Source organism: Centropristis striata, chromosome 20, assembly GCF_030273125.1.
Source record: "Centropristis striata isolate RG_2023a ecotype Rhode Island chromosome 20, C.striata_1.0, whole genome shotgun sequence".
NCBI classification, from domain to species: Eukaryota; Metazoa; Chordata; class Actinopteri; order Perciformes; family Serranidae; genus Centropristis; species Centropristis striata.
The window spans coordinates 18,886,855-18,902,751 of NC_081536.1; the positions used below are offsets into that span (position 1 = coordinate 18,886,855).

Consider the following 15,897-nt stretch of genomic DNA (forward strand, 5'->3'; position numbering starts at 1 on the left):
TTCCCACAGCAGCATTTCAATCTCGGATAAGATTACCTTAACAACAGAGATATGGTATATAAAACCACAGAAACATGGCTGCTTTTACTTTCGTTCCCACTAGAGCCATGGAGAACGGTTTACAGCTATTTTTTAGCTCTCATTGTGGCAATATATTCATGGAAAATGTACTTTGGCTTCTGTTCCCACAAGACACACAAGGAGGAAATTGCCTGAGCATTTCCAAATAATGTTACAGTGGGGAAGGAGGTTAATTGTCCCTAGATGTTGGTGGTATTGTTTCTGATCTTTATGTGTCCAGCCTGCGATGAATACAAATAACTAGAAATCTAGGAAGAATCCACAACGGTTGCTTTTTATAATGAAGCTGCATAAAAGCAAAGTAAAGTAAAACATTCAAGTTGCTGTAACAAGTTTAGTGATAAAAAAAGCATCCACGCTGATTTTAAGATAACTGAGCTCCGCCTTCATATGTGATTTAACAAATGTTGAATCAGAAAGATATGCTATCCATCTAAACTGAGGTGGAAATACAACAACAGATAGAATCTTCTTTACAACTAGGCAGCATTATTCCGTTAGATCGCAGCTCCTGACTATTAAATGTCTGAATGACTCACTGCTGGGTATAAGGATAAGAGTGATAAGAGAGGACGGTCCATTTATCACACAGCACCATGGAGATCTACAGGGATGAAGATTACATTTCTGATAGCACATTCTGGCAGGAGGCAGTGGGAGTGAGGTCAAAGCCCCGGTGGAGATGGTATATTGTCATTGTTGACTGAAAGAGAGAAAAGCAAAAGTGCCCAGAGGAGCCTTAATTGGTTTGCATTCCTGTTTGTTTTTTGTATAGTGCAACATATTCAATTTCTATGCATAGAATAGTAAATAAAGCAGTCCAGTGTGGTATGAAGGAGAAAACTGGGCTGTATCTACAGGTCATCAGCATACCAGATTGTTATCAAAACAAGCAAGCACTACATATAATATCACACAGCTTTGTCAAATACCTGCATCTGATTCTACTTTTTTTTTCATAAGAGCAGACTGCTGCTATTTCAGAAAGATGTTTGATAAATTTAACATTTAACATCATCGTTTTGGGGTAACTTTTGCAGCAATGACCCACTCACTGTACATTGCCTGATCATTTTTAAAAGTGTCTGCCGTTTTCCAAACTGTTTCCGATGAGTGCTGCTCAGATGGTTCTGTTACCTCACAGCGTCAGGTTATACCTGTGGAACATGCATTGCAATAGTGTGTTGTCTTCCACTGAAATTGTGAAAAAATATATCTATCCATAGCAGCAACAACATGTTTGAATCTCTTGTCAGCCCCCCTTTTCTCCTTCTTCTTCTTCGTGTTTATTGGTGGAACTTTAAGGTCCATAGTGCCACCTACTATATTGGCTGTGTGTGCTATAATTTAATCATTAGAATAAGAAATAATATAAATTTCCCATTATCTGCTGTTTATGAGTCTAATATAAATTGTGCATCTGTTTTCAGCCTATAAATAAGAGCAGTGTATGCATCAGTTCAGGTTCACTTACAGCCGACAGAACATATAAATCCACCACTGAAAGACTTGGTCAGCAGAAAGTGGGTTGTTAATGTGAAGCAGGTAGTGAAGAGTGTGTCCTTATGGTATTACAACTACTCTGTACAATGCCCTTTATGAAGAGCCCTTAAGCCAAGCACTCAAGTGTGTAACTTTCCAGCCTGAAAGGTGCTCTGGCAGAAAAAGACACTAGTATGTAATGCATTGAGTCACTAACAGTGTGTTTACATGTATGTGCATGAATGTGCACCAGACGTACAGTCAATGCAGTGTACGTTTTTTTCCTCAAGTTTTTTTTTACACAGATAGATATAGGTTTATCTCACTTTTGCTGAGCTACATTTGTGGTAAAATGATAGTCTCCGGGGGATAATAATCAAATTCTGATAGCCACTCTTTTAGTGAGCAGACCTGAGAACTGCAAAGCAGGAGTAAAAGTGTAACGCAATCAGGTGGATGGATGGGAATATTGCTTGACTGGATGGCTCTTGTGCCCCACAGTCCTGCTGAGTGATAGCCTAGTAAAAAATGGAGTCAGCGATACTTCTGGTGATTTAAACCAAATGCCTAAGATGGAGCCCATTCTCAAACCCCCGGTGTCAGAGGTAGATAGAGAGAAGAAGTAAAAACAAACTACACCCTGTAGCGTTGTTAGAGCGATGGCTGGTTACTCGATGGATAAATTGAGGTGGCTCATTGGTCAGCTGTCAAACGGCTGGCTGTTTGCTGGGTGGCTGCTTCGTTGGTGGACAAAGTAATGAGGTGGACGACAGCTTTACAGGACTCACTGGTCATTTTCTCACTGGTACATTAGCTCGATCAACCGACTGGTTTGTTTTTCTGGCTTCCATGGCTTTAATTCAGCCTCCACACCTGAGATTCTTTGTACAGCATCCACTTCTCATCCCTCTGATGTGCTGGGAACCACACCAGCAAAACGCAATGTTCCTCTTGGTCAAATGATGAGAGCCGGTTTGCCATTCATCTAAGTGTGAAATAGCCTGAGGAGACCACTGCTCTATGACAGTGCTGAGTTGCTGGGGTATCAAAGCCTGGAGGATTTAAATCGGATTTAGCACGGCTCTGAACATACAATCTCACTCCCTCTCGCTGTTAGGAGGTTCAAAGGATTTATGTCTGTTTGCTCTTAAAAACTCATTATTTCCTCCACTGGTCACATGTTACAATCAGTCAAGAGCCTGTTCATTAGGTGCTTCTGTTATGACCTGAGGAAAATCCACAAGCAGTGGCAAACATGAAACAGCACTCTGGCCTCTGGCTTTTTCCCCTGGAGCCGTCAGAGCAGAAAGAAATGTACAGTACATTATAAAGCAGATAACCACCAGATCCGGAGAGCTGCGTGACTTTCTCAAATGAACCATATTACATTTCCTGCAAGTAAAGATACAGTGCTGAATCTCATTACTTACGTCATTCACAGAGACTGCACCTACCACATGTTGGTTGCAGGAGGTTTGATTTGGTTCCCCAAAAAAATTTGCAGGATCTCTTCGATAGAGCAATACTAAAAAGCAAGAATGCATGGCTCACACATTAGCAAGATGTAAGTAATCTAATTCGATCTAATGTGGAATAGACCTGCTGTGGTAATGAACTGTTTGTTGTCTGTTAGAATTGATTGACTGATTAGCTCCACTGAAACACCAGCCTGTTTTTTCTGATAATGGGTATCTGAAAAAAGCATGTTTTTAATCGCACTCAATGTTCAGATTGTAATTATAATTGTACTAAGGCTATACAGAATCTAAAATGAAAGGATAGCGTACCAGACTTCCTTGTAAATGCATATTCTTCTGGAACCTCTCAGTTCATTTTTGTTCTCCGAAGAGCTCAGACCAAAATACCTCTGAACAGACTCACAACCAATAAGAGAAATATTATGTCTTGTTTCAGTTTGACTGGAGTTTTGTGAGTTGCACTGGAAGTCAGTTATCCTATTAAACCCGCCTTTTATGAGATAAACAGGTGTGACTGGCTCGGAGCAAATAAAATATGATCTCGGCAGATTCAATTGGTTAATCGTATATTATGAGAGGTAAAAAATAGAGCATGTTAACTCTACCTGAATACACATATATTTGGTAGATGTTTCAATAATGCATGCATAAAACAAAGCAGTGATTTAATTTAGATATGTCCAATTTAAAGAAACATTTAGCAATATTTGTTATATTTGTGTAATTAGGTAATCAGCTGATCCCTCTAACTTTCAGTACAGGGAAATTAAATGAGCCACAATCTCACAGTTCTGCAGGATTTAAAAAAATCTAACTGCTCATTCATTTTCTGATTCATTTCCCCATTTTTTTCAAGAGAAAGGTCACTTAACTTAAACTCTGCTGATTAGCTTTGGTTTGGTTGATCAGCTTACCATACAGAGGAGGGCAGCTTCTCAACTTTATGTCTGAATGAGAGCACGTCTCGGCAGGAAGTGGGGACATTCAACACCACTTGATAATAATCGCTGTGACAGAACTAATCATGCTGCCAACTCTGATAAATGAATGCCTGGCTCCTCGACAGCCCCATACATGACAGGATGGAGATGAAGGCATGCACGAGAAATACATGCTGTAAACATGCCCATGTCATTCTGAGATCTGTAGACATGGGACACATGCATGCATAAACATTAAATCCACACTGTTCCTCTGAGTTAGTAATGTTCATGTGTGAGTTTTTACACTTTTACAGGTTATTTTAGATAAAATCTGAAGTAAAATTCTGCTTAAAACTTTCCTCAATGTTTAAAAATCACACTATTTTAATAATGGATAAATGAAAGCTTACCTAACTGCATTCATGGAATCCCAGTGTGAAATTATAAAATGGTGCAGGAATATCTTTATGTTTCACTTCCCCTTGGTAGTGCCATATGTCAAGCGTGTAGCCACTTGCTGAGCGTGGGGGCAGGGTCACAAAGGAGCACAGGACTGAAAAAGAAAAACACCTGCTGTTCATTGGGTCTAATAGTTGAGTAAAATGCTTAGCATAGGGAGGAAAAGGATGTGAGATGACTCACTTTCTTCTATAGCATAACGTTTGAGGGATGAATGCAAAATTGCCAAAACAATACAGCATATAATTTTATATTCTTTCTCCCATTGTACAGAGAAAATGATGAGAGATTATAAATATACCCATTGAATGTACATAATTGTTCCCTCAGCCATCGACATGTCAGTCATACAGAAGTCAACTTGAGTTTTAAGCAGTTTTCAAGGGATTTCTGATTTGCCAAGGAAAAAAATCAATTGCATTTGAAAAATAATTATGCCTCACACATGGAGGACAATTCTCTTTCAAAACACCAGTGCAGGTGCACATTTAGGTGAACTAGTTCTAGGGTCAAATGGTATTGTGCATGCTGGCTCACCGGCATGTTAGACTGGGACAGTTAAATTAAAGATTTAACTTTCTTTCATTCATTCATTCATTCAATATTTTTAACCGATTATCCAAACTGACATTGAGTGAGAAACAGGGTACACCTTGAACAGATCACCAGACTACCAATGGCTTGAAGAGAACATTTAGCAAAAAAAGCCACTTTTAAAATTAATAAACCAACAGCAGCTTGGTGCACAATAAAAAAAACATTAAAAAAAATTATCAATTATCAATTGATAATTATCAATTATCAAAAATTATCAAACAATTATCAAACAATTCAACACAAGGCCCGCTTGCACACACACACACACACACACACACACACACACACACACACACACACAAACAGATTAAAAACAGAGATATCGGTTTCTTATCTCTGTTCATAACCACATAATACACACACTGAGCTGATGCAGCACCTTGTGGCTGATATATAGAGAAAATATCAAAACAATAAGTCTTATTTCAGAAATCATTTGGTGGAAAACTGTACGGTAGTTCCAGGAGGTAACAAGTGATTTATGGGGAAAAAGCAGCAGCCTCAAAAAGATGGTTAAAGGATTTGAATTATGTCCACCCCGGCCCTGCAGTGTATATTTTGGGATTATATACTCATAATTCATTTTTACTGTTTGTTATTTGTACTGGTCATCTCTGAGTGTGCTGAGCAGACAAGCCGTGTTGTGTTTAAAGTTCAGAATTGAAGACATTTGTATTTGTAGAAAGGACACACAGCATGATGCAGATGATTTTTTATTCAGATGCAAGAAAAAAGGCATTCAGTGAGATTCAGAATTACATTTTATTCCATAGACAATCCACGATTAACAGGAAAGTAATATGTATTGTGTTACATGTATTGTGTTGTCCAAAAAGTATAAATGATCAGCTGTACGTTAGATTACAAGAAATGTTGTTTCAAGACTAGAATACAAGTCATGTAGATTCATGTAAACAAATAATAAAAATGATTAAGGATTTAATGGCGACATGTGTCCAGATCGTGGACGGCATCAAATACATTTTATTACAATTTAAAGTATATTCTGTATGGTGCACCAAGTGTTTCTGCCACAAAATGTGTCTTACTGGTACTTGTTACAATAATGCCAAATGTCATTTTTTGTTCCAGGAAATGTATCCTTTTATGTAAAGTTACTGTTACTTCTAAGGGTTAGTCTAGAACACTGTTTCTTTCTCACTTTTATGTATATGTTTTATGTTAAGTACTTGAATATGCACTTCATGGCACTTCATCATGCTTTATGACTTGGGCTAAAGCTGTATGTCTCTTAATATAAAATAAAATATTCAGTATCTTGAGCAGTTGGTGATCTACAAAAGCAAGAGAAAGCATTGTTCTAAGACTATATTATTTGGATGTAAAGGGAAAATGTAGCTCTGTTCTATAGAAGTTGCTCCTTCCCAGTATTTAGCCAATTACCTGCCAACTCCTGTATACAAATGACATGGCTGAAGGCCACCTGACAGTAACGTCAGCATGTGTTTGGCATTGACAGAATCAATTAATGACATTGGGATTAGACAACTTTCTCCTGAAGATGTGTGTAAATTCTTCAGGACAAATTCACCTCCAAACAGGCCATTTTAATAGGTTGGCTATGCAGAGTTTTGTAGTTTCAAAAAGTAGGATTTCACTTTAACATTAGAAGAGAAGAGGCTCTTATGGACTAACAATGTGTTTGGCAAATGTTACGATATCTCGTGGCGGCTGTAATGATCGGTTGCTACAGCAGCACACAATTGCACATTCATACTAACAGCTACGGGCAATTTAGAGTAACTTGGACCAGATTTTCTTTGGACTGTGGTTGGAAACCAGAGCACGCAGCGAAAAACAAGACCATGGTGAGAACATGCCAACACCACAGAAAGGTCGTAGTAGATTTACTTCCATGTTAAGGGTCATTGTCCTCTTGCTTCACCCAACTTCTACTAAGCTTCAGCTGGCGGACAGCCACTACACTCAAATCACATTTCATTGATCGGACTCCAGGTTTAACTCCTGCTGACCCTTAGGCTAATTACTCTGTCATCTGCCACTTCCCTTTTCAACCAGTACTATGAATGTTTCATGAATATGTTCAATAAAGACATGAAATATAATGATTGTTTGTGTGGTATTATGTTAAGCACATTGTGTTTGTCATACTTGGGACTAATATACAGATCAGATCACATTTTTATGACAAATTAATACAGAAAACCAGTTTCACATACTTTTTCTTGCCACTGTATTTCCTTTCCCATTCTTCATTTCTGCCCTGCATTACCTAGCATAAAAGGTGAAACTTGGCACATCAAATTTGTTTTGTGGACATAATGGGCATTGGAAGATGCAATGTACCTTTTTTGCTGCGCTATAAACAAGCATGAAATACAGCATGCGACACTCGATGCCCCATACCAGTCAAAATCAGCTGCTGTTTTTATAATGTTTCAATCTTAGACAATTTATGATTAAACAGAAAACGGAAAGACTGAAAATAATAGCAGTCTACTGTATATTCTTTGAAAACGTACTGACAGCAGTGGGCACATATAGACTGTACAGCATCACATCCTCAGATGGACATTTTCAGTCAAAACAAAAAACAATTGAATTCAAATTGCATACATATTTGACTTCACAATTTAAGGTTTTACACACATTGTTTTAATAGATAAACAGATTTGAATACATCTCTTCAGTTAACAAGGTAGACTCAATATGACAAAAAGCAATATTTAGAAGCGTTCTAACTTGCTGGTCCACCATGATCATCTGAAATCATTTTCAGGCAAATTTATGATTTCATATTTATTAAAAAGGCGAGCGAATACTTACATATTTTACATGGGAGATAAATACAATCATGTTCATCTTTACAGATCATTTAAAAAATACTGGTACACAGAATATTGAGTAGAGCTACTGTAAAGGCAACTGGCAAGTACAGCATACAGCACAGTACGTAAGCACAAGCAATTATAAAGATTACGACAGATGTACAATCCTGCTTGGCTCACTTGTTAATTCTTCAGAGGAGAAGTGACTCCATTAAAACCCATACCCGGTGTGGTGGCTGTAATTAATCATACACTGGTGGTGCCATATGTACGCACTATATGCCATAATAGCAAGCTAACGTGTCGTCTTTGCTGGTTTAGAGGATCCACAGTTCAGCACATGGAACCAGTGTGATAAACACATCTGATTTTCCTTCAGTACATTCAGAAATTTGTCATATTCAGCAGAGAGAGCTGTCATGTAGCAAAAGGGTAGAAACGTTCTTTACAGAGAGAAAATAAAAATAGAAGGAAAAGGAAAAAGAAGAGCGAGGGCGGCAGTAAGTGAGAACAAAAGGTTAGGTTGGTGCAGAACAGAGAGCACATGTCGACAGAGTCAATCTTCCTCAAGTGACGAGCATGGTGCTGTGCAGATCAATCACAGCAGGACTGTGTTAAAAGGGTGGCATCCATACAGAGAATAAGAAGCACAGTTGGTGTTGTAAATGACTTTGAATAACACCTTTTGTCCTGTGCAGTCTTCATGTGGTGAGGAAGCCACAGAGCCTGAGTCACACAAGTTCAAATGGGACAGTACCACCCATAAAGCCACACCTCCTGTGTCCTCTCACATGTGCATTATTGAAATAAAAAAAGAAAGCATCAGGAGGAAAAGTGAGAGATTGGAGAGAAGTCATATGAACTCTGCAAACAAGACAAAAAATTGATTTATGTTTTTTTTACAACCAAGAGAATTGTCAATAGGGTTTGAAGGGGAGACTTAGATCGATGAGGCAGCTTTGTCTGTTGCATACAGAACAAAACATAATTTAGTAATTTAGTGTCTTGTGTGAGTGGCTTTTATATATTCATATTATATATATATATATATATATATAATTGTATTTACATCTGTGTTTGCTTCAGTCTGCATGGTCTATATTGTCATGATAATGAAATCTAGATCATAATTTAAAGTCGTAATAGCGTTTATGCACAATTTAGTGCAAAAGCTTCCTCAGTAGCATTTGTTTTTTTCTTTTTGTCTATGCCGACTCATTTCTATGTATTTCAGTAAGAGTAGAAGCCTTGCGCAGCCATGCAGTCAGTTACAGTTGGGCTGCTCGGCAGGTGATTGGCCCGACCGGATGCAGCGCTGCAGTTAAGCTTGCAACACGTCGTCAGAATGGTCTGTGCTATCGAGTCTCAGTCAGGTCCTGGATTGTTTGTATGTACGTGTTGTTTGTGTTTTTTGTGATGTCAGAGCCCTGTGGTGACCTGCGTGACCTCTGAGTTGAGATCGTCGTTGGCAACGCCGCCACAAAAGCGAGAGTCCCCTGACGACCCCTCCAAGGCTAGTCATACCTGTAGAGAGAGGTTAAAAGAAGAGAAAGCTACATGAGTGTGTGTTGAGCTTATCATAATGGCTGGAAATGGAGGAAGATTTGCTCTGTCCTTAGTAGAGCCCGATCATTATGGAATTTTTGGGAATGATGCTGATACTGATTTTAGAGGGGGAAATTAATCATGAACAGATAGGACCGCCGATATAGTCTTTTTTTTTTTAGCTGGAATGAAAATAGTTAACACCACTTCTAAATCACACCAAGCAATGTTTTGCATTATATATTGTATTAAAAAGCTTTCATAACAGCACATATCAGACAGCATATACACAAATACAGATAATATCTGTCAACCGTTATATCTGTCAGGCTTGAGTCCTATGCATAGACTTTATATCAGGCATGGTTCATGATTTTTCTACTTTTCTAATAGTCTAAAACAAATCTAATAATTTATGTGTCTTTTGGCTCTTTTCTGCGCAAAATAACACTTGCAACAGTGTTGTGAGAAGCACAACATGCTAATGAGATAATCAAACTTTTGACTTAACCTTTGAGTAACTGTCATAGCATCTTTATTTACAGTCTATCGTCCAAGGGTAAAAAAAAAGTCTGCCTACCACCTCTGCAGTCTTCGCTGCTAACCTGGCATCCTTATGCTAAGCTAAGCCACACGTTACTTGTACTGGTATGGGTAGACAAAGACATGTCTACCTGTTGATTGGACCTTTCTCCTGTGTTTGCACTGTTTTGTTCTCGCTGTGGGAGCTTGCGGCTTGTGACTCCAGTCCGGGATGAGTTCTGCATCTCCAGCACCGAGGGACTCGGAGTGCAGAACTCACGGAAACAGCGCTTGAAGTTCTCGTCCAGGTAGCCATAAAGAACTGGGTTCAGGCTGCTGCAGGTGTCAAAAACAAGTTTAGCAAAAAAATCAGCTTTCCCAGAACTCCCAGAAATCAAGTCAATACCATATGCTCTTATCTGTAAGACACACAATTTATCTTATAATGAGCATCCTGTTATTGACACTTAGTCAGGCTTTAAAGATTTATTTCTATTTATTATACCAGATTTTTTATGGTGAAAATATTTGCCTCAGGCTAACACAGGGCGCGTACCTGTTAGTGTAGCCCAGGGCAATGCAGAAGTGCCAGGTGATAGTCTGCAGTGTGGAGCTGGGGATATTGATCAGAGCTGTGATGATGACAAAGATGTGGATGGGTGTCCAGCATACGATGAAGACGGCAACCACCACCAGGACCATGCGGGTGATACGACGCAGATTTCTGTCCTTCTCCTGTGTGTGTGAAGGAGATAGGAGGTTAAGCATTTGGGGATAAGTGGGAGTACAAGTTAAGTGAAAATGAAACATTGTAAGATGGGGAAGACATAAGTGATGGAGAACAGTAGAGGGAAATGATGGTTGATGGAAAATGGTTAGAGGGGATGACAGAAGAGGTAAAGGGAAGAGGATTAAAGGAGAAAAAGGATGATGGAAATGTAGAAAAGTGCAGTGATGAGTGGACTGGCATCTACCACCACTTTGATTTTCCATTTGTACATACTGGGCATCATCATTAGAATGTGCACATGTTTCGCAGCGAGTCATTTTCTCAAAATTACTGTTGTTAGGTAATTTCGTCTTCTAATGCAATGAATTAAAACTGAGTCACAACCTAGGGCTTAAGATGATTTTCCCTAATTGTTTTCTCCTGAGAGCAATGAGTGCACCCTATTTGCATGCAAGCTTTGGGCAGACTTATATTTTGCTTCATTACTCTGAAAGATAAAATCAATTAGTTACCGTTTATATAACGTAGGCCATGTAGTTGGTAAACCCGAGCTGTTAAAATTTCACAAAATGCTCTCTAATGCATCCATTGATCAAGGTTTTCTACCAAAACAGCTTATTAAGCTCAGCACAGGCTGTTTTGAGCACCTCCTTAGCTGAATTAGTGAAAAATCAATGTCAAGGTTTGTCTTTAAGCTTTTTGAATGTTGAATTTAATTTATTATCTCCTCTAGCTTTTTTCAAATTATGTTCAAATGGTCCAAAATTATGTGAAATTTCATATTCTTGATTAAAAAAAAACAAGTCCTCCACCAACGTAGTAGAAACACTGCATTCTAAAATTACCCTTTGCATCTAATGGAAGGCCTTTGGCACAAAATGTACAAAAACATTCACTGTATGCATTAATTTTGCCTTATGCTTTTAAAAGAAAAACAGATTCTTCTTCACCTGGGAGCCTGACAGCATGCGCACACTCTTCAGCCGGAGGATCATGAGGCCGTAGCAGACGGTGATGATGAGGACGGGCATGATGAAGGCAAAGATGAACACGCAGATCTTCAGCAGGGTTTCCCAGTACCAGGAAGGATGGGGGAATATCAGCTTGCAGTCAACGGTGCTGGAGGCTGTGAAAGGTGAGAAGACAAACACGCACACATATATATTCACACGTGAACAAACATGCAAACAGCCATTACTTCCACACGAGCAATTTCACAAGTAGTTATTTTTGTCCACTTTATTTTCACTTTTGAAGCTCTTTTTTTTTTTTTTTTTTTTTACCATCTGGGCTTCCTTACTGTTAAATGTGTTATAATAAATGTGTTGTACACAATGCAAACTGCAGTGTTGTCCACTAAAAAAATTTTTTGTTTGTTTGATTAATTCATCTGATTAGTCTAAACATGTCAGTAAATTAGTAGAAAGAAACAACTAAAAAGCTTGTTTTAGTCCAAACATAAAATTATTCAATTAATGAGTGAGCTGGAACCAGTAAATATTTGGTAAATTAATTTTTTTTCAACAACCAGTTGCTTATTTACACATCCAGTAGACATGAAGCAACATTGGCATTTATTTCCAACTGTGTTTCCCTCCAACTTGAAAATCTCACTCTTCTTTTAGCTCAGTTTTTGGGCTCCATTGACTCCAAGCTGCTATCTTTGACTGCCAGCTGACAGTGAACCAAAAAAGTACAGCTGCAGGGCGTGAAACTAAAGCAATGAGCGGAAAGATGCTCAAACTCTCCTTGACACACTGCAGAGTGAGATGAATAATATTGTTACACTGTTACACATACTGATACACTTTCATATGCAAGTATGTGATTTATTGCTAATATAAGAATACTGATTATAACAACAGTAATAATTAACTGATAATCTTCCTTTTGATTGACACATTGGTTCAAGGTGAAGTCTGCGATTTTAATCGAATAAAGTTTTTATCAAATTCAGCATATATTTCCTTGTGATCCACTAGCTGTTGTTTCCATGTGTGCACTGAAAATAAATTCATCAAGCCTACTTTGTTAATGCCTGTACAGAGGACTGGGGAAAGGAAATGGATGTATGAGGAGAAAGGCTGTGGGAGTGAGAGGGACAGTAAATCTGGTTTGGGCGCCAAGTTCAACAATTCTTTTCTAGTATCACAGACTTTAAATTGTTTCACCACTAATAGTTTTTTTGTATGGCGCACTTTGTTTCATCTCTCAATTTAATGTGAATTCTCTTCAGGTCATTTTGATTAAAACCAAATATTGCCTGCGTGCCTTCATTGCCTTGGTGTTAATAATTCTACCATGAAACACACCATCCCCTGTTCGAGTCCATGTGCTACCATCCTGATATTTCTCTTTTGTACCATCTCTCTGCTGTCCAACTATGTTCGTGCCACTTAAGCCACAGTGACGTTTAACACCATACAGAGTTACACCTTCACTGAGTCAGTCAATCTTTCATTACTCCCTCTCCTCCAACATAGCCTCTTCACAAGGCAGATTGTTACATTAGTCACCAGCCAGGCACATACCATTAAATGTTCTTTTTTGTGCAATTACACAGAAAAAAGGTAAGCAGCTCTTCTGGGTTGTCTCTCTCTTTCGTAGAGCCTGCTGGAGTACATAATTGCTTTTTAAAGCTGGAATGCAGAGAATTACTTAGTGTTTTCTTCCTGTTTTGTGCTTGTATTTATTTGTGAATCCTTGTCGAACTTATCAGCTACAAACAAAAGAGAAAGATTTGAGTGTTTTAATGTATGCTTGCTACTTCGAGGATGGGAGCTGCTTTTTAACTCATCACTTTATTCACTATTCATTTCTTCTCTTTTGAAGAAATTATATTTTTGCCATATAAATATTGTCCCTGCTGCAGTGTAAGCATCATGGCGCTTGTGTTCGGTATGCTTACATGCGGTGACATCGGTGGAGGCCATGAACATGACAGGTAGCCCGATGGCTGAGGAAAGAATCCAGTTGCAGACGTTGACAATCTTGGCGTTGTGTGGCGTCCTGAAGTCCAGCGCTTTGACTGGGTGGCACACGGCGACGTAGCGGTCAATGCTCATGGTGGTGAGGGTGAAGATGGAGGTGAACATGTTGTAGTAGTCGATGGACATCACCATCTTGCACAGCATGTCCCCAAACGGCCAAGTCCCCATCAGGTAGTTGACGCTCTGGAACGGTAGCGTACTGGTGACCAAGGCGTCAGCCAGAGCCAGGTTGAAGATGTAGATGTTGGTGGCGGTCTTCATTTTGGTGTATCTGCACAGAAACCAGGGATTTATTATGAGACAACATGACCTTGGGTACAGACATGTAAAACGTCCATCGAAGCTCCAACATCGGAGCAAGACCCCCAGACTGGCTACACGTGACATGACAACACCATCATAGTTGTTTTGAGTCTTTCTTTTATGTTGTTAAAGTCTCCTTGTTGTCGTTTTTCGAGACTTGATTTTTGAGTGTCTCTGAAGTTATTCTGAGTTTTTGTAGTCAGCGATTTCATCGGCTTGTTTTTAATCGCTTTGCAGTTGTTTTTTCATTTTATGTCTCTGGTTAGTTATTTTAGATCTGTCTCGTAGTTTCTTTGTATTCTCTGTAGGTCCAAAAATATGATCAGGGCATCCATCATTTTAACTGAGCCCTGTGACTTTCCATCAAAAACTGTCAGTTGACACAACAAGACTCTGGCCCCTTTGTAGTCGGCCCTTTCAGTGATAAATTCCTGACATGACAGACAGCGTTAAAAGATCAGGAAGAAGGACACAGTAGTAGATTCTGTTAATTTAGTTTGAGTTTGAAATGTTTCATCTCATCTTCAAATAACAGTCTATGATTAAGGCTCAAGGCAGAAGTGTGTGTCGCTCCTCTTATTCAAAAATGGAGCTAAGCATTTTTGTCTCCTTGCCACATAATGGATATTTGACACTGCTGCTGTTGCTGAACGTGTCTGATTTATTGAAAGATTAAGTGTTCCTTTATGGGTTGAGGAAATTCTTCTAATTTTTCTACAAGAAAAACTGAAAGCGTCTGAAAAATGCATTGCTACAACTGAACACAGGGCTAAAAAAGTATTTTTATATTTTCTTTATGACCAAGGTAATGTAAATGAAGACGTCTTCTCTTAAATCACCCCAAAAAAATGTAAAATATGCCACTAGTAAAATAACAACCATAAATCATATTATTTATAAACACAAGCACAGAGTTTTAGTCACTTTAGTCACACAGCACTGACAACAATCTGGAAATTATCCAGAAAGTAGCTCTAAATAAGCATCCTTTAAAAACATGCATAAATAAGACAACGTTACAAGGACACAACTGGATTGCCAAGAAATGATTTAGTTTCTGCAAAGAAAGCGCCTCAATCAGTAAAATTGTAGAATTTCAATGCACATTGTTCCCTCCATTACCTAAGGTACGTTGAAATCATAGCAGATCGTTCCGCATGACTTCAGGCATGTTTGGACGGTTATGTGAATAATTCAGGCCCCATGCATCAGCGACAAGGCCGTTTTGTCAAAGCAAACTTCTGCTTTAATCAGAAAGAAGTAAAGCATCACAATTACTTTAAGTTAATAAAGAGATAAAGATTTCTTTAGAGCATATTGTGCAAAAAACAACATTTATCTCCATGTTGGCTGCAATGTCGAGGAGAAAAACATCTTTACACAATGAAGCTGATTCACATTCTGCAGTAGCTTTTAGTTTCTATCCGACTGAACGATGATCAAAGTATTTCAAGGATGATACCTTTTATATATCACAACAATTTAACATTTTTTCTCAGTCGCTTTGGTGCATTTCTCACATCTAACATTTCTAACACTTAGTTCAACCTCCACAACATTAAGTCATTTGTGCTCATCATAGTAGCAGTTTCTCATTCCTTCCAACACATTACAAATGCTTTTGGACATGCATCAATTGCTTTCATACAACTCTCTGCTGTTTTATAACTTTATTATTTGCATATGTCATGTCAGTCAAAATTAACTATACTTGTGAATGCTGGATAGTCATTCTATATAAAACTAGTAGTCCTCATTTCATTGCCTGAGTCATTATACAAAAATCTGTCAAGCTAATTTTATACATTTTTCAAATCTTTTTTTTCCTGAAAATGTCTCCTAAATTGAACAGTTTCTCTCAGGTGAACCTCAGCTTTCACTGATGAGAAGGGCTGTGTAAAAAATACATATTCAGTGTCTTGTACTCAGTTACCTCACTAAATACAGTAATGTGTAACTTTACTGTAGTTTTTAAAT

At 38.4% G+C, this 15,897-nt stretch overlaps 1 protein-coding gene across 2 annotated transcripts in view; it reads right to left on the reverse strand.

Moving 5' to 3' along the window:
• Positions 1-6,872: 6,872 nt before the first annotated feature.
• Positions 6,873-15,897, reverse strand: part of oprm1 (opioid receptor, mu 1) — a 34,514-nt gene continuing 25,489 nt past the window's right edge. The window contains exons 2-6 of one of the 2 annotated variants that reach the window (XM_059359598.1): positions 13,536-13,888; positions 11,578-11,753; positions 10,454-10,632; positions 10,050-10,233; positions 6,873-9,354 (exon numbers count right to left, since the gene is read on the reverse strand). In XM_059359598.1, coding sequence (XP_059215581.1) covers positions 9,349-9,354; positions 10,050-10,233; positions 10,454-10,632; positions 11,578-11,753; positions 13,536-13,888 — 898 coding nt within the window. In that variant the 3' untranslated portion in view covers positions 6,873-9,348. The other variant, XM_059359597.1, reaches the window with a different exon arrangement.